Source organism: Acanthaster planci, linkage group LG02 (genome assembly GCF_054643075.1).
Source record: "Acanthaster planci isolate LZ-2023a linkage group LG02, COTS_SCS, whole genome shotgun sequence".
Lineage (NCBI taxonomy): Eukaryota > Metazoa > Echinodermata > Asteroidea > Valvatida > Acanthasteridae > Acanthaster > Acanthaster planci.
This window is the reverse complement of record NC_141778.1, coordinates 7,400,530-7,419,646: the sequence shown is the minus strand read 5'-3', so window position 1 is coordinate 7,419,646 and position 19,117 is coordinate 7,400,530. Positions and strand designations below refer to the sequence as shown.

Here is a 19,117-nt window from a genome sequence, read left to right as displayed (position 1 = left end):
TTTATAGCCTATCTTTTGGATTTGTTCTCCTTGCTTTTACTTTCAAAAGGAGAAGCCTTTGTGAGGAGGTTTGGGGAAGAATTCAGTAAAGTACTAGTAGTATAATCAAAGTTAAGAGTGCGTCGGCAGCGAAGTAAAATTAAAGACCCTCAGGAACTGCTTTTCCCTATGGTGTACTATTTACGACAAACATTTCTCTCTCTCTTTAGCCTCCATCCAGGCGACGCAACTACACGGCACGACGGCTCCCTTGCGTCGTGCCGTCCCGTCGCACCGTCGTCCTCTTGCCATTACATTTGTACACGCATGACGCGTCGTGCGTTGCGTCGTGCCGTCTCCTGTCGCGTCGTGCAGTCTTAGGTCCTTTCCATGTTGCATTTTTTCTGCCTAAACTTCGCCCCTTCTCTCGCTCGTCCCGCCGTTCCGTCGTGCGTGGCGTCGTACGTCGTGTCTTGCATCGCATCGCCTATTGCGTCGCCTAAAGCACGACGTGAGGCACGACACGACGGAAGACGGAATGCATCGTGTGCTGTCGCCCTTTGCTTCATACTGTTTGTAGAGGGCGCCTTTACTGTTTTCTTTCATTTCCGTCCCCCGTACTTGCATTGTAGGGCACAGTCCACTAATTCAAGACCCATTGAAAACAGTGTAAAATTAGCATTGTTCAGGGCCTAATAACATGCGTACCAACATCCCTGAGATTTCTGAATCACAAATGAAATAATTGTCTGGTCCCTAATCTTTCAATTTCTTTTCACTTTTTGTGTGGGTTAACCAATTACATTTTTAATTATTCCCACAAAACTAAATCACTTCCGAAAGTGATTTGCAGCCAGTTTTCAAGTGGCAACCCTCAACTTTCTTGGGCACTTAGGACCATTTTTCGACAGTAGTTTTTAGCCATTCTGCTCTCATAGGAAAGCTCAAAGACCCAGGCAGTTGATTCTGGCAACGATTTACACAATTTCACCATTTTGGGGGCCAAACGATCTCCTTTTTTCGAAAGATGCTGGGGGGCACTTTTAATGCTAATGAGCTGACCAGAAATTCTCACTTGAATTATGAACCTCATGGTTCTAAAAGGGGTTGGTGCTAGGACTACTAACGGGAATAGGCCTCACAGGCGTACTCTCTGTTTGCCTTGGCACTTCCTTTGAAACCAATTTAGGCGATGTGCCAACACTGGAACGCTCGCCTGCCTTACAGTGCATACCTGAAGCTATCCTTGGGCAGCTTCCAGCTGATCTCAGAATCAACATCGATCAGAGATGTATCCTTACTCTTAAGGGTACCCTCACTCACCGTTTTAGGCTGTGTACCCTTTGGACAGCCTCCAACTCTGTAGACAAACGGCCCCTCTCCCATTTTAACAACTGAATCTCCATTCTTCAACGGTTCAGCTCGTCTAGGACAGAACCCTTGTCACTCCCCATCGAGCCAACACCTCTGTCCTTAACCATGCTCATATTGGAGTTCCCTCCTGAGCAGGAATCTCGGTCTAAACAAGACTCTTTACACTCGGCCACTGGCCAATTGGCGATAACGGTAACTCACAGGCAAACTCAGGCCGCGGAACTCCCATTCCCAACCCTCCAGAATTTTCCACCCTTGTGTAACTACTACCACCCAATGAATTCCTAACAGGATTGCTGGCTGCTGTCCCGAAGTATGACGAAAGGATCGCAGCTCTTCTCAAATCCTTAACAGAATCCCCACCAATGTTGTCAACCCAACAACGAACACAATGTACAAGGCAGTAACAACCCAGGTAAGCATAACCCGCCTACCTCGTTACAATTATCCTCACTGTTCACCTCCGTGAGGCACGTCCACTTCACAACAAAATGACAAAAATGTTACTCTTTATTGGCAAATACAACAAAATCACAGAGCATTCCACTTCTGACACCATTTGTAGCGGGACAACTGACTCCTTTTGTGGCAGACCAGCAGACTGACCTGATCGGAGATGGAATCGACCTGGCCTAACCCCACAAATATATTTATTTAACCTTACGCAAGAATGAGCGGCTACCCAAACGCAAGGGGGGGATCAGTTAAGGAACGGTGGACTGTGCCTAAGTCTACCACCGCTCTGTGATTAAGTAATTGATTCCTATGTCAGTAAAGGTTACAATAAATGCCAATACAAGTGACTGGCCTAAATCTCACGTTGCAAATATACGATTGGTTTATAAAATATCAGAGCTTCAGTTATAGTTTACACACAAAGGCAATTAATTATGAACAAAATGATCCCAACGAGCAGGTAGTTCTTTGTGGTCAACTGCACTGTGGACAACCGCACCACTATACGTGATTTATTAGGAAGCTTGTTGTCCTCAACCTACACCGGGTTAACTCTCACAGTAACCAGGGTAGCCCTCACAATAACCAAGGTAACCCTCACTAACCATGTAACCCTCAATGACCAGGTAACCCTCAATGACCAGGAAACCCTCAATGACCAGGAAACCCTCAATGACCAGGTAACCTTCAATGACCAGGTAACCCTCACTAACCAAGGTAACCCTCAATGACCAGGTAAACCTCAATGACCAAAAAACCTTCAATGACCAGGTAACCCTCAAGTCAATAGGTAACCCTCAAGTCAATAATATACCGTAGGCTTTTAACTGATGAGTTTTGATCACACAAGCAAAGGCAACCTTCGCAATTATACAACACAACAGGGTAGACTTTACAACAATAATCCCTACTGCCTTACTAACACAGTTCCCAAACTGCAACATGATTCAAGGTAACTTGAGTAACCCTCACCTACTTAAAGCTGTTATTAAATAACACGGCGTCAGTTGATCAAGAAGGTGATTATAATAGTCCTCACTGGACTCTAACAGAAACTTGCACCCAGTAAACCTCAACGAGGAAAGCAACTTGCTTTCAGACCAGGACTGCAACCAACCGTCGCTATGCCAACAAGCATAGAACAAAAGCACACGATCCCTCCTGTCTTGCTTTGCCAATTCCCTAATTAACTGGTTCATACGGATTCCCTAGCCCTGTAATCCAGCATGGCTTATTAAGCCATTTGTGAGGTAATTTGAATAAAATCTGGTACACTGAGTTCTTTAAAGTTAAGTGAACATAACAACTTGAATTCTCCATACTAAAACCATTGTTGCTATACCTCGTGATTCAGGGCATGCTTTTGCTTGGTTACGTAAGAGACGCCTTGCAACAATACACTTTTCTCAACGGATAAGAACGGCACAAAGGAACCAGTCCAATCTAGAGATGGTGGTCGCTATGTAAAAGTTTGCCCCGAATCACGAGGTATAGCAACAGTGTCTTTAGTCTGAGGAACTCAAATTGTTAAGTTTCTATGCAATCAGATAACACAGTGTTCCAGATTTTGTTCAAATTTAACTCGCAAGTGACTTAAATAGGTCTTAAATAAACGGCAGTTCCTCCAACTGAGAACAAACACAACCCTAACCGATCGCACCAGGCACACTTGAGGTAGATCAAAGCCCCTAACTGCCAGCGGTCATATGTCAGTTGAGGAACACTCAAAGCTCAGTAGACGACACAAATCTGCAGAGCCCTTGTCAGCACACTGCCATCTTAAGAAGTCCTGGCAACCCTCGCGGCCAGTGCCCAGACCTAAGGTAGTGCACGCTTCTGATTGGTTGTCGCAACCGTGTTTGATGCATGATATACACTGGCATGAATTATTGATAAGCTAGACTACATTACGAGTCTACATGTACAAAGCTACCCTGTTTCGCCACAGTACCAAGCCGAGGTGGGGAGTACAGACTACCAGCTTCATCCCAAGCCTCAGGGTACATTGTAAACATGCTGCTGATGTGGCCTGTCAGAAGATCGGATTTTTTCACATGAATATTTATTGTACGATATAAAGTTTGCTTACGTTTGGCCAGGAAATTAGTTAGGGAGGAAAACTTTATTATCAACAAGATTTTCATTAGTTGGGCATTTGTGATATTTGTTGTTTTATTCAAAGCGAGAATATGCCTCAGGCATAGACCTCTGTGTCAATACAGTAACCTAGGAGTGAACCGCGTCAAATTCTTCATCTCGGAGAGACCGTTCTACCAGTGCAGATATGTGGTGACTGTGGTGTGACATGTAATGGAGACACAAGTTTCCAGCCGTGAGCGAACAATCTAGGCCTACGTGGGCTTTTAGTAGGCAGGCAAAATGTATTTGCTGACCCCACTAATCTTGAACTTAACGTTTCAGCACACAAAAAAATATGCTTCTTCTGTTTCCGTGCCGAAATCTATCTTGTCTGTTGTCACAAGACCATCACGTTGTTGGACTCTAGGCTTTCAAGAGCGCAGCGAGTCAATAGGTTACGTTGTTATCACGGTGACTGCGCTTAAATAAAGGGGGGGGTGTTTGCTGACGCACAAGCGACATTGTCAGTGGAACTGCACAGGTGTCGCATACCATCCCGTTAAAGGTTTCCTCAAGGCCTGCTGTACACTGAAGCCGAAACAAGGTTAGTTTTAGGGCCTGGTCAGCCAGCTTAAAAAGTTATTGAGATGAGACGCGCAAGAACCATTACGTACGGTTGTGCTCTCTTTTTCAAGATGTATTTTTTTTTGTGTTGGGGAGATGTTAATCTATAACGGGTTTTGCCCCCACCCAACGTATGTATTAATAAACACTGTATGCTCAGTGCTTGTCCGAGAGCTTCCGAAAAAATTCACAAGCTTACACGGGTGGGACTCGAACCCACGACCTCCTGTTTACTAGTGCAGACGTCTTAACCGCTCGACCGCCGAGCTTGCCGGTTACGACGTCTGCTCTAGTAAGCAGGAGGTCGTGGGTTCGAGTCCCACCCGTGTAAGCTTGTGAATTTTTTCGGAAGCTCTCGGACAAGCACTGAGCATACAGTGTTTATTAATACATACGTTGGGTGGGGGCAAAACCCGTTATAAATTAGGTTGTGCTCTCGTCATCATTATTCTGGGTCACTGCTAGGCCTAATTTTTAACATGAAATTTAGTGAACCATAGAGGAAGGACACAGAAGGAGTTTAATATGGTGTACTATTTACGACAAACATTTCTCTCTCTCTTTAGCCTCCCTCCAGGTGACGCAACTACACGACGCGACGACACGACGGCTCCCTTGCGCCGTGCCGTCGGATCGCACCGTCGTCTTCTGGCCATTACTTTTGTACACATACGACGCGTCGCGTCGTGCGTCGCGTCGTGCTGCCTTAGGTCCTTTCAGTGTTGCATTTATTGCCGCCTAAACGTCGCCCCTTCCGGCGCCCGTCGCGTCGTACGTCGTGTCGTGCATCGCGTCGCCTATTACGTCGCCCTTTGCTTCTTGGTGTTTACAGAGGGCGCCCCTACTGTTTTCTTTCATTTCCACCCCCGTATTTGCACACTACGGTACAGTCCACTAATTCAAGCTCCATTGAAAACAGTGTAAAATCGGCATTGTTCAGGGCCCAATAACATGGATACCAACTTCCTTGAGATTGCTGGTATAAAATTTTTGCCTGGTCCCTAATCTTTCGATTTCCTTTCAATTTTTTGTGGGTTACCCAATTACATTTTTAATTATTCCCACTAAACAAAATCAGCCCCCGAAAAGTGATTTTTCCGAAGTCTGATTGCAGCCATTTTCAAGTGGCAACCTTCAACCTTCTTGGGCACTTAGGACCATTTTTCAGGTGTAGTTTTCAGCCATGCTGCTCTCATAGGATAGCTCAGTTGATCCTGTCAACGATTTACACAATCTCACCATTTCGGGGGCCAAACAATCCCCTTTTTCAGAAAAATGCTGAGCTGCTACTTTTAATGCTAATGAACTGACCAGAAATTCTCACTTGAATAGTGGATTGCATGCACCCAGTACACGGTATTCGCTCTTTGTACGCTGCCGCCATGGGCATGCAGAGCCTTGAACTGACAGCTTTTGAAATATTGTCCAATTGTAGAGGATAGATAGTAGAAGAACTAACGCAGCATGCCCAAAGCTACCAAGCAACATACACAGAAAAAGCTGCCAGATCGAGGCTCTGCATGCCTATGGCGGTAGCGTACAAAGAGCGAATAGGTAGCAGGTTTTGTTTCTGTTGTTCTTTTTCATGCATGCTTTCAAACTTTGTGTTTTCATTTAGAGTGAGTTGTGGAAGAAAAGGTTTTTTTTATTAATCAAATGTAATTAGAAAGAGCGTCACGACCAACTATCAGCCTTATCTCCAGGAAATAAATAACATGAGCCACGACGTTGTTTTAACTTTTCCTGCTCTAATTTTGATCTTCCTAGTAATTATGTAATAGAATTGATTTTGCTCCCCCACTTTTTGAGATCCTAACTCCCCCAGAATTAGGTCATACAATTTGTGCAGGTTGCTTGGCAGCGCGTGTGGGCAGTTGGTAGCAGAGCTTGCAACCAGCCACAAGAGTCCTTGAGAAGGAGCTGGTAACTTCCCTAGCCAGTGACTTTCCACTTCACTTGACTACTGGACTGAACAGAGACTGTTCTGTTGTCTCTCTGTGATTTCTCCTTCCATCGAACCTGCCATACTTACAAATTCGTCCCTGTCCTGCCCTAGGCAAAAACATTACCAGTGTAAGCCTATTGAACCACACATGCGTACGTTGCTGGACAGGGGGTGGCCTGGACCAGAGCCACATGAATTCCGTTCCGAAACCTGATTTAGTCGAGGGGAAGGAAAGACTGTGCACTTGAACCCTATGCATCATATAGCCCAACACATCTTCGCCATCCATTCAAGCTCTTTTTTACTGCAAGCCTTTCTACTGCAAACTCTACAGCTACTTGCCAAGTCAAGACAAACCAAGTCGTCCCCAACTTCAGCAATAGATCGTCTTCAAGCTTGGCCATTTATTTATTTTCATTGCTAATTCATAATTTTTCTGTTAAATAGAATCCCTGTTTTTTCTCATTATTAAAAAGATGCTTTCTCTAACGTGAGGGTATTTGTATTTTCTTAAACCGTGCGAAAACATTTCACTATATTAGCCGGAAACGAATTAATTCTCACTGGTTAGCTGAAAAGCGTAAACTAGTAAACAAATAAATAATGTAAGCAGGTGTCACGATTCTCACATTATGTCAGCTACAATATTTCTAAATCTATTCTAAAATACAAAACATCAATCATTATAACGTGCTTGGTAATGTAAGATGCGGATCAGAGGAAAAATTATACATGTGTGTGGCAAAACAGAGTTGAAAAAAAAAAAAGACACGGCCACAATGATGATAATAGCGTCTGTACAATGTTTTATTCAGAAACACGGACTAATATCATTGAAAGTGTGGTGCTAAGGAAGGTAACGAGGACGACTGGCATGAAGGAAGACTAAGACGGAATATTCTGAGGGTATTATAGAGCAGGCTCGGTGGTAACTTCCTAAACCAGTGGTCAAACTTGCGGTCATACAATTGTAGACAAATTGTCTGGAGAATTGGGAGTACTACTTAGAAATTACCGGGATGGACCACGGAGAAATACCGGTATCTATAAGATTACAAATCTGCCACAAATGGGAACTGCATGGACGGTATTAAAAAGAAATCATTGGCTGGGTTTAAAGAGTGACAAATTCTGGGCTTCCACTTATTATGAGAGAGCAGTCCCTACATATGCCGATTTTCTTTTTGTTCTTTTTTCTTTTTTCTTAATAAAATATGACAGAAATTGATCCTAAACGAGGAATGGAAGAGATAAAAACAAGAACAAATCAAAATCAAGGAGTAAATAGCATGTACTTTGCAAGCTCGGGGACAGAACAGTAAAAGCGCCCTCTATAAACACCATGAAGCAAAGGGCGACAGCACACGACGCGTCGCGTCGTGTGTCACGCCGTGCGTCGCGTCGTGCTTCAGGCGACGTAATAGGCGACGCGATGCACAACGCGACGTACGACGCGACGCACGACGGTACGACGCGATGGGCAACTGAAGGGGCGACGTTTAGGCGGCAAAAAATGCAACATGGAAAATAGCTGAGACAGCACGACGCGACGGGCGACAGCACGACGCGACGCACGACGCGACACGTCGTGTGTGTACAAACGTAATGGCAAGAAGGCAACGGTGCGACCCGACGGCACGACGCAAGGGAGCCGTCGTGCCGTCGCGTCGTGTAGTTGCGTCGCCTGGAGGGAGGCTAGAGAGGGAGAGAGATGTGTTTCGTAAATAGTACACACTGCCTAGGCTATAATATCTGGTCAATTACTGCGTTGTGGCATGCCCATTATGTCCATAGCCAGAGCGCAGCGAGCGCTTGCTATCCGCTCCGAGCGCAACAAAAGAGGGCGTGTTTTTTTCTTGTTTTGTTTTGGTACTCATCGTATAAGTGCAACTTCATAATGCAGATCAATGTTGCGTTTGACTCGGAGCACGCTGAGTACTTACAACCATTTGTCTTTTTTTCCGCTTGGGGATGCACTTCAATTCGGGGCGGATTCGTACCATCTGTTTTCACAACCACGAAACCCCTTTGTAACCTGTGATCGCCGCCGCAGTTTTTCGCTGGTAATCTGCATCCTTATAACTTTGTGTACTGAGGTATAGAGAACTTAGCTTTCAGTAGTAGGCAACATTTTGTTTGCAAGTCTTAGCCAAATTCGTTCCAAGTCTTTGAACACTGATGTATTGGAAGGAGGAGGATAAAAATTACAAACTTTGCATGGAACCGAGTATCAAAAGTAAAAATGTTTCATTCATGATGGCAAAAGTAGGTCTAGTATCACAGATTTTTCTCTCTTTATTTCCTGACCACAGCAATAATTTGTATTTAATTGCAAGCAAAACACTTCAGGTATGTTAAGATATTACTGGCCCCGCTTGTCCGACTAAGATGCAGGCAGTACTCGGGTATTTTTAGAATGTTCTCTATTATTCGTCTGACTCGGCGGCGACTTCTTCTGTGTCCTTCCACTATAAGTGAACTAAGAGTGACCAAAATTTGGTGTCTTTTCATTGCGCTTTTGTAACATAATTATGTGGTGATATACTGGCATGGGGCTATGTATCAGACATGAATTCACCTGAATGAACGACCACTGGCCAAAGGTTGTCAAGGGTTTATTGTTTTAATTGACCGGCTTTGTTTTGGCTCCCAGCTTAGTACACACTAACTGCTGTTACTGGATCTGGCTCATTTTGGGTTTTGTTTCAGCAGCCATGATGCGCTTCGCAGTAGTGTTTCTGGTTAGTGTCCTGGCCCTAACATCGGCCAGCATCGACTTTCAGGAGTACTCCGCAGAAATTATCCAACGCATCAACTCCATGGATACGACATGGAAGGTACAGCAGATGACTGTTCCATGACGAATTTTCTTCATTTGTTAAAAAATATCTCAAAATCTCTTTACACAAGAAGCAGTGTGTATGAACAGTATGCCTATTCAGCTATTCTTCCTAAAGAAAAAAATGCGCTGGAAAAACTGACAACAAAAACAAAATTGGAAAGCGAGTTTAGGCCTGAACATTTCAAATGCAGCAATACTTTTCTTGTTATTCTGGTGTTTTGGGCTCCAGGCAGGACCCAATTTTGTAGGCGAGACCCTGGAGTCAGTTATCGCTCGTCTAGGAGTGAAGTACCCGCTTCCGTTGGAGAAAAGGCTGCCGTTGTACCTCCACGAGGACGTCAGTGACATCCCCATGACGTTCGACGCGCGCCAAAAATGGCCGAAATGCAAAACTATTTCGCTGATCAGGGACCAGGCAGCCTGTGGCTCTTGTTGGGTATGTTTTGTTTGTTTGTTTTTGAGCCACTCTCTCAACTTAGTATAATGAATCTAAAGTCGCTATAGGGCTGCATTTAAGTTTAAGACATTTGAAAGAATCTCTCAGGATGTAAACCAACTTTTTCGGCCACACAATGTCTATGTCTATCAGGTTGCCAAAATTTATTAAGTAATACATCAAAACAAAAAACCTAATCTACACTTTCTCACGCACACTGAATTATGAAGCAAACTTTAATATTTTGTACGTTCCAGTCATACGCTTTACCTCTACAACGTTATGTTGTCATTATTTGCTATTTTACTTATACAATTCACTAGAGTTTGCGTACGCGGCTCCATTTTTGCACTGCAAGTGCAAAAACTGCTTGTCTTTTGTAAGCATCGATCTTCAGCAGCGGCCACTGCTGCACCCAGGATTTGTTGCGGGGGCACAAACTGGAATTTACCCCCAAAATAGCTCAAGCCCCCCTCCCTCAGTTGTGCCACAGGGGACTAAGATTTACGATTACAACAGAGCTAATGGTTTAAAGAGCACCTCTAAGGAAAACGGATTTTATCTCTTCAAATAAACAATGAAGCATCCGAATCGACTTAAGTGTCATTTGTCTAAGATGTAGGCGCATGTACCTGGGATTTAAGCCCCGAGCCCTTCCTACCCTGGGTGCACTATTTGCAATGGTAAAGAAAGCCACAATGATGCAGGCGGTATTAATAACAATGGTATTAATTGCTAAAGCAAATCTAAAAGTGGCAAGTTATTTCAAGCAACTGACACTAACGGATCGTCTTATTTAATCTTCTGTGCTCACCTTTTCTGTCCACTTGTTCCATGTATTTCAATCATGTTTTTCTATTACATGTATTAGGCTTTTGGTGCAGTGGAGGCCATGTCGGACCGTGAGTGCATTCACAACAACATCCAGGTGAACATTTCTGCCGAGGAGCTGAATTCCTGCTGCCAGACCTGTAGCCTCGGGTAATTACGCCTGTTTCAGACAGGCGATCTTATCGAGTCGTGCTGAACCAAATTAAAAGAAAATTTTGGATTAAGTACGGCAAAAGTTCGACGTCTGAAAGAATTAGGAGCAACAAGGCGTGCTAGCAGGCGAAAGGTCGACACCTGGAGGCGCTCGGAACGACACTAGAACGACTTGGTTCCTGGCGTCGCTCTTTTCATGGGCAAAACCAAATGCAAGTGTATGTATTAAGTTCGTCTGTCTGAAAGCAAAGGTTGGGTCGACCCGAGTTGCTCCTAATTGTGTCAGGTTCGGTGCGACTGTAGAACGCCCGTCTGAAACTGGTGTACGAGGTCTTTATTTAACCATGTAGGCCGCGAAGATGGTGTTGAAAATGCGAGAGAAAAAGAATTGACGGTGTAAGGCATGACGTTTTTATGCATTTCAATCATAAAACGAAGCGTTCCTGTCTTATGCTGCATTTTTTACATTGAAACCGCTTGTCTTTCTGTCATATTCGAAATTAATACAACTCTTTCTGTGTTCCAGTCAATAAAATACATTTTCAATGCTTGTCCAGCAAAAGACGACTTTTCATTGAGGTAAACACTTCAGGGTGGAAACCAGGTGAAGCAGGAGACCGAGACGAGGCCGGCTTTGTCTCCATCATATCTCCCTAAAAAATCATGGAAACTTAAGTCGACCAATATGAATCGAAAAGGGCGCAATCCCTACAATTTTGGGTGCAAATTGAGCAGGGATTCAAAATGTGCGAGCGAGGCATGATGTTGTTTAACCAGAGAGTGGCAAGCCTCACTACTCATTCTTTTTCCTATGCTGTGCTTGTTTAAAGATGCGCTGGGGGATTCCCAAATGCAGCCTGGGAGTTCTGGAAGACCCATGGTATTGTCAGCGGAGGCCTGTACAACAGCAAGAGCGGCTGCCAGCCCTACTCCATTCCGGGCTGTGATCACTACGAGCCCGGTCACCTGAAGCCCTGCGGACCGGTGGTCCCAATTCCACCGTGCCACCACACCTGCCGGACGGGCTACAACGTCACCTTCGACAAGGACCGGCACTTTGGTGGGTAAAGCAAAGCGGCTTTGAACACAGTGGCGTAACTATTGGGGGAAGGGAGCGGCATGTGCCTCCGGTCCATTATGTACACAAACCTATGTGTCACAGTTAATTTGCTTTCGTTAAATAGCGCCAGAAATTTTGCCCCAGTTTAACAACGTTCAACAGAACATGATACTTTCAAGTTTCCTTTCATTTCTTTTCGACGGCTTCTCATCAAACAGATGTTTATTTTGGTAAGAGCTATTGCCTAGATCCTTGATTGGGGAAATTGTCTTTCCATTATGGTAAGCCTTTTGGTGCAAAGTGTACGGTATATTGGGCATCTCTTCACACTCGTGCTTTATACAAAGTTGTTTTTTATTTTCTTTTGTAGGAGGGAGAATTTACAGAATTCCCTCGAAAGTCAAGCAGATACAGAAAGAGTTAATGATGAACGGACCTGTGGAGGCAGACTTCACCGTTTACGCCGACTTCCCCACCTACAGATCCGGTAAGAACCAATGGCGTATCCAGGAGGGGCTGGAAATATTAATTGGATCGGAAATTCCTCTCTCCAGGAACCTTTTGCAACGGTAAAATGAACCTTTTGTAACGGTAAAATGACAGCTGTATAATGTATATAATTATGCTTAATAAACGACAGGCGTTTACCAACACAAAACGGGAACCGCGCTCGGAGGACACGCCGTCAAGATTCTTGGATGGGGCGTTGAGGGCGGTGTGGACTACTGGCTGGTTGCCAACTCGTGGAACCCAGACTGGGGAGACAAAGGTGATTAAAAAGTAACTGTTTTTGGCTATGACTTCACCGGTTTTGCCTTTCACGAGTAATGTCATTTCATAGTCGTAAGACAGGGCAGACTTTGTGGAATCGGGTTGAAACCCATGAACCAACCCCGCAAAATTAATACTGCAGACTGTAGTCACGGGAAATCAATTTATATATGTACATAAAACTTTCCTGTCAGCGCCCAAAAGAGTGCGCTGTCATTACAGTTGTCTTGTTTGGTGCGTCTCCGCCGACAGATCAAAAGCAAAAATGCCGCTCGAGTTCGAGGAAATAGTGACTGAAAAGCTGGATGATATTGTCCAAAAATTAAATAGTTTAAGTGTAAGCCAGTCCAAGATTATTGTTCGTGTAACCGACTTGGAAAAACAGCTTGCCGAGGCCGAGGAACAGCCTGCAAAAGTGCAAGACAGTGCACAACCTCTGACCAACGCGGTCCAAGATGGTGGCGCCCATGCCGATGTAAACGCGCCCCTCAGCCCTGGTTCCAGTAGTACCTGTAGGACCACATCTGAGGACATACAGGCAGATTTTTCACTCCATTAAGGACTTTCTGCAGCAGATTAAGTTGCCGAGCGACTTCAAACTGAACGATACAAAGACTGGTGTCAAGCGACTAGACCAGTCTTGGTGCAATTCACTTGTCAAATCAGCCCGCTGCGTGGAGATGACGCTGAAACTACTGACCGTCCTTTCCAAAGAAAATACTGATCCAACCGAGGAGGATTGGGCCGCACTCTTTGCCGTCCAAATTGCACACATGCGGTTCCTTCAGGAGGATTATCAGACAATCCTTGTTTAAGGTCAGTTTATAAAAGTACCGCTAAGATCTTCGCACACTGCAGAAAAACACCAATGCGTTTTCCAGTGCAGCACAACTCCGCCAGGGCACAGGCAAACACAGGCAACCTTGGTAACAACTCTAGGACCCCAGGTCCGTATGGTTGGCGTACTTCAAACTCTCGTGGTGACAGGACGTGGTGACAGGTACCGCTCCTTCTCAAGTGGTGATCGCTATCGCTCCTTCTCTGGTAGGAATTTTGGAGGCAGGGGACAGTACAGAAACGCGGACTATCATGATCACACGTCAGACGCTGCCGACAGCCCAACCATGTACACTGGTACTCTTCATTGAGTTGTGAGTTAGGATTGTCCATTTGGTGCCTTTGGTCATACTGTTCACAAGTTTTCTTGCTGTGCCCATGCGACACTACATTTTTCATGTGTTACTCCACAACCTTGTCAAGTCACATGTCACGTTGGAGGGATATTGGTACTTCAGACAGTGTAATTTCTGGTTGTCAGATGGCGTGCCATTGCTGTTGCCTGGGTCACCTCCATACCTAAATTTACCCAATCACAGTATCACACCGAAGCAACAGATATTCGTTTCCAACGAGATACGTGAACTTTTACATGTTGGTGTTATTGAGGAGGTCAGTTATGAGCTGCACTGTGTCTCCCCATTTGTTGTGTACCAAAGAAATCTGGATCCTACAGAATAATTCATGACCTCAGGATATTGAATGGGTTTTGTAATTCTCCTAAGTTTGTTAATGAAAGTATTGAGACAGTTGTTGATTTAGTGCAGTCTAATGACTATGCAATCATGGTTGACATTAAAAATGGGTTTTACCATGTACCAATCTTACCCGATCACCAAACGTACCTAGGTTTCTCATGGAAGAACAAGTATTATGTGTGGAAGTGTCTTCCCTTTGGGCTTAGTGGTTCACCATATTTTTTTCTGTAAAGTATTTAGACCTGTTGTAGCACATTTGAGATAACTTGGGTAAAGACTTGCCCTTTATGTGGATGATTTCATCCTTTTTGGAAATGATACAGAAATTGATAACTTCAAGGGCATACTGCTGGACACTTTAAGCTCCTTGGGATGGCACATAAACGAGACAAAATCTGTGTTAGTTCCGTCACAAAGTGTTCAATACATAGGCTATGTGATTTCAACTCAAACCAAAACCTACTATCAAAATTCCATATTCTCGAATTAGAAAATAAAAGAAAGATCTTCAGCGGGTATTAAGTGCACGAACAGTAAAAGCCAGGGTACTTGCAGGAATTCTAGGCCAGTGTGTATCTATGACCAAGGCCATCCTTCCTGCAAAATTGCTCCTCAGAAACGCATACAGACTTCTTGCAACCAAGGAGTCTTAGGAGGATACACTGATCATGAACAACTCGACTTACTCCGATCTCGAGTGGTGGCGAGATGCAGTAGGCATATGGAATGGTCGGATCGTTGCCCCACGACAAGTAACTGCACAGGTGTATACGGACGCCAGTGGAACAGGTTAGGGGGCCTGGTTCCAAACCTACGAGGCAGCAGGCTTTTGGACAATGCTCATGAAGTTTGTATCGATAAATTATCGCGAACTAATGGCAGTTATTTCTGCGCTAAAATCCCTCAAACATCTTCTGAATGGCAAAAATGTACAAACTACGGTGGCCTACATCAATAATCTCGGAGGGCCATTCCCCGATCTAACACAGCTTATGACATCAATTTGGTTGGAGGCTCGCGAGATGGGGATAAATTTGAGTGCTCGCCACTTTGCAGGACCACTAAACACACAGGCCAACAGGTTGTCAAGACTGTCCAGCATGTGCGAATGGCAACTTCATCCCCAAGTGTTCCAATTCCTAAACAGGATGTGGGGTCCCCACCACGTGGACAGATTCGCTACAATGACGAATGCGCAACTACCAGTGTACAATTCCTTGTCCTCGGGAGTGGATGCTTTGGCTCAGGACTGGACAGGTACAAACAGTTTTTGCAACCCGCCATGGCGGTTAATACCACGCGTCCTCGACAAGTTGGAACACTGCAAAGCGACTGCTACTCTGATTGCACCCTTCTGGCCACAGCAACACTGGTTCCACAAGTTACAGACACTCAGCGTATGCGCACCGATTCTGCTGCCCAGGAAAAGCAGGACCTTCATTCATCCTACTGCTACCCCCGAGCCAAGGCGAAACCCAAAATGGAAGGTTTATGCCTGGCGGATCTCTAGACAAATAAACTGAATTCCGATGGATGGTGCGACGTAGCCGCTACCAGCTTCCCATTCCATTGGGCCCCGTCAACCTTACAACTGTATGATAGGCTGCTCGCTAAACTAAGGAGATTTTTGTCTCGAAAGCGGCATATCTTACCCCCCAGTCAAGCATGTTCGGATTGCTAACTTTCTGGGCTCACTGGCACAAAACAGTGAGCGGCCCGACTCCGTGCTCAAGTCAGCTATAGCTGCATCCGTGGACATCCACACATTGAAAGACTCATTGGTCAAGTCCTACACAACCAAACCCATGGAACGGTCCCAAGTCATGCCAGTGAGACCATTCTATGATTTGTTCGAATCATGGGGTGACAATGACATTCTGCCCATCAAAAAACTTTTGTTTGAAAACCATCACGATTTTGGCTCTCACGCTAATGTTACATCCTTCAGACACAGCACCCAAGAGTCTACAGGTAGACAGTAAGACTTTGAACTCGCAACAAATTGTCTTCTCTGTAGACCAGATCCAGTATCTGCAGGATGGCAGTTTAAAGCTGAAATTCTTTGGCATTAAGAATGACACTTCCAGAATGGGCTCTGAGGTCCACCTCCCCCCTGCTCTCAACAGGAAAGTTGACCCGTGTGAGGCACTCAAGGTGTATATTGCTCGGACACAATGCCGTCGGCCTTTGCAAGGCTGTCCCGTGTTTTTAACCTTGACACGCCCTTACAGGCAAATGTATGCGTCCACTGTGGCCAGTATAATGAATCAGTGAGGCAATTGGACTTGCAGGTCTGCACAAGCACGGGTACACTGTTAAGTGTTTTCGGCCAACTGGTGCAACCATTGCCATACAAACCAAGAAAAACCCAGCTGAGGTGATGAAAACGGGCCGGTGGAAAATCCAGTCCGTGTTCTTTGACCACTATGTGCAAAAACGTCAGCATCATACATCGAGGACATTCTGAACTCGTAAACTATAGCATGGACAGTGGGGTTTTCTCTCTATGTAAGCAATGTTAAATCACTTTCCGAGTTACTTCATTGATTTCTCAGTGACGTAAGTTTTTCACAAAACTGTAGTCAGGGAAATCAATTTATACATGTACATAAAACTTTCCTGTCAGCGCCCAAAAGAGGGCGCTGTCATTACAGTTGTCCTGTTTGGTGCGTGCGCTACAAAAAACCTTGTAAATGTGCTCCTATGACTGTACTCTTGAATGGATATGGCGGACGACGTGCCTTACGAGAAGGCCAATGTTAAATCAATTTTCGTTTTACTTCATTGATTTCTTAGTAACGTAAGTTTTTCACAAAACGTCTAGCTAGTTTTATGAAGTTTTGTCACAGTGAAAAACGGTGTCATAGCTGCATTGTGCACACCTAGTAAACGCCAGTCGCGTACTTTAGAGGAGAGACCCAATTGATGGAAGTAGAATCTTCATGTGAAACCGGATAACCAGTAATCAGGTCCCACGTGCTTGCTTTCGTCCAGGGACAGTTCCTTTGTGTATTAAATCGTAACGTCATCTCCTGTAAAACAAAATACCAGTCGTTGTGAAATATGAACCTGCATTTCAGGATTACATTACATTTACATTACATTACATTTACATTACTAATTCTTCAAAATGTGATATCTCGATTTGCTGTTAGGTTACTTCAAGATCAAGCGCGGGGATGACGAGTGTGGCATCGAAGACGACATCAATGCTGGAATCCCAAAGAAAATATGATTCTAATTTGGAATAAAGAACAAACACCTCTGCTTAGAAAAAGAAATTTTATTCTGAATTCTGTCGGCTTAAACCACAGTATGAATTTTTTAAAATTTGGTACCTCTTATTAAAAAATAGAGATTTCATTCTGGATGTTGTCAGCTTAAACCAAAGCATGGATTTTAAAATTTTGCGACGATATGATTTCTGATGGTAAGTATTGATCACTGATCACCACTGGATGTGCCCATTTTTTCATCACGGGGAACTAGTCGAGAGACGTGATTTCGATGATGTCAATTAAGCTCCCAAAATAGGAACCTCCATTATTGTCACGGTCATTGGAATCGTAGCTTTATTCTATTATTACTGACTTATTATTATTACCTTGTATTTCCTGCTATGCAAAGGCGTGAAATCTTGGCCCTGGAAGGGGTGCTTTGTACCGTTTGTGAAAGAGATGTGCGGTTACAAGCGACCTTGGATTGGGCAGTTGGGATAGTCAAACACTTCTGAGGACTTACCTTTCCGCTGGTTTGGGCATGAATAGCAAAATGTCAAGTAAAATGGTATACAGAGTAAAAGGAAATTGCAATGATCAATGCGTTTAGCCTCATCCCACCTAAATCAAATGCAAAAATTTTGCTTGTCATTATTGATCCCAGCAATGCATATCCATCATAATCAGGTTCAGCGCTGTTGGCTAGTACACGCAACTTCAGCGTAGAGCATAGAGAGTCTTTCAAACATTAATAAGCACGCTACCTACTTTTTACCCTGGCACTGATGGAGTCCCTATTCTGAAATAGTCTAATCACCGGTAATTGACGGGACCGCATCGACACATAAGCTTGAGACCATGTCAGTATAGCACAGGGTGATTTAGGAAAATGTTTGAATGACCCTATGCACATCTGTAGTACATCTTTTGCACAGTGCTGTCTAGAAAATATTATTGCCTCTAGTAAATTGTCACTTAATTACTATAAAAGCTGGCCTTGGCGATAAAAAAGAAAAATAAACAAAACAACAAAATATTTAGCCTTTCTTTTGGATTCGTTTTCCTTGCTTTTACTTTCAAAAGGACAAACCTTTGTGAGGGGGTTTGGGAAATTCGAAGAGTTCAGTAAAGTAGTATCGTCAAAGGTAAAAGTGCGTCGGCAGCGAAGTAAAGTTATAGACCCTCAGGAACTGCTTTTCCCTATGGTGTACTATTCACGACAAACATTTCTCTCTCTCTTTAGCCTCCATCCAGGCGACGCAACTACACAGCACGACGGCTCCCTTGCGTCGTGCCGCCCCATCGCACCGTCGCCCTCTTTCCATTACGTTTGTAGACGCACGACGCGTCGCGTCGTGCCCTCGCCCGTCGCGTCGTGCAGTCTTAGGTCCTTTCCATGTTGCATTTTTTTCCGCCTAAACGTCGCCCCTTCTGTCGCCCGTCCCGCCGTTCCGTCATGCGTCGCGTCGTACGTCGTGTCTTGCATCGCATCGCCTATTGCGTCGCCTAAAGCACGACGTGAGGCACGACACGACTGAAGACGCGATGCGTCGTGTGCTGTCGCCCTTTGCTTCATACTGTTTGTAGAGGGCGCCTTTACTGTTTTCTTTCATTTCCGTCCCCCGTACTTGCATTGTAGGGCACAGTCCACTAATTCAAGACCCATTGAAAACAGTGTAAAATCAGCATTATTCAGGGCCTAATAACATGCGTACCAACCTCCCTGAGATTTCTGAATCACAAATAAAATAATTGTCTGGTCCCTAATCTTTCAATTTCTTTTCAACTTTTGTGGGTTAACCAATTAATTTTTA

The 19,117-nt window shown here is 44.5% G+C and overlaps 1 protein-coding gene across 2 annotated transcripts; it reads left to right on the top strand.

Annotated features, from left to right (window-relative positions):
• The first annotated feature begins 4,390 nt into the window (after positions 1–4,390).
• Positions 4,391–18,341, top strand: LOC147799829 (cathepsin B-like). Of its 2 annotated transcripts, none has more exons than XM_087133544.1 (8): positions 4,391–4,492; positions 9,170–9,294; positions 9,529–9,735; positions 10,607–10,716; positions 11,550–11,779; positions 12,150–12,266; positions 12,420–12,548; positions 17,241–18,341. In XM_087133544.1, exons 2-8 carry the CDS (start codon positions 9,172–9,174, stop codon positions 17,318–17,320), a joined length of 996 nt encoding a protein of 331 aa, XP_086989670.1. In that variant the 5' UTR covers positions 4,391–4,492; positions 9,170–9,171; the 3' UTR covers positions 17,321–18,341. The 2 variants fall into 2 exon arrangements, with proteins under 2 accessions (XP_086989670.1, XP_086989671.1); XM_087133545.1 differs by having other exon boundaries at positions 4,392–4,492; positions 9,167–9,294.
• Positions 18,342–19,117: the final 776 nt, after the last annotated feature.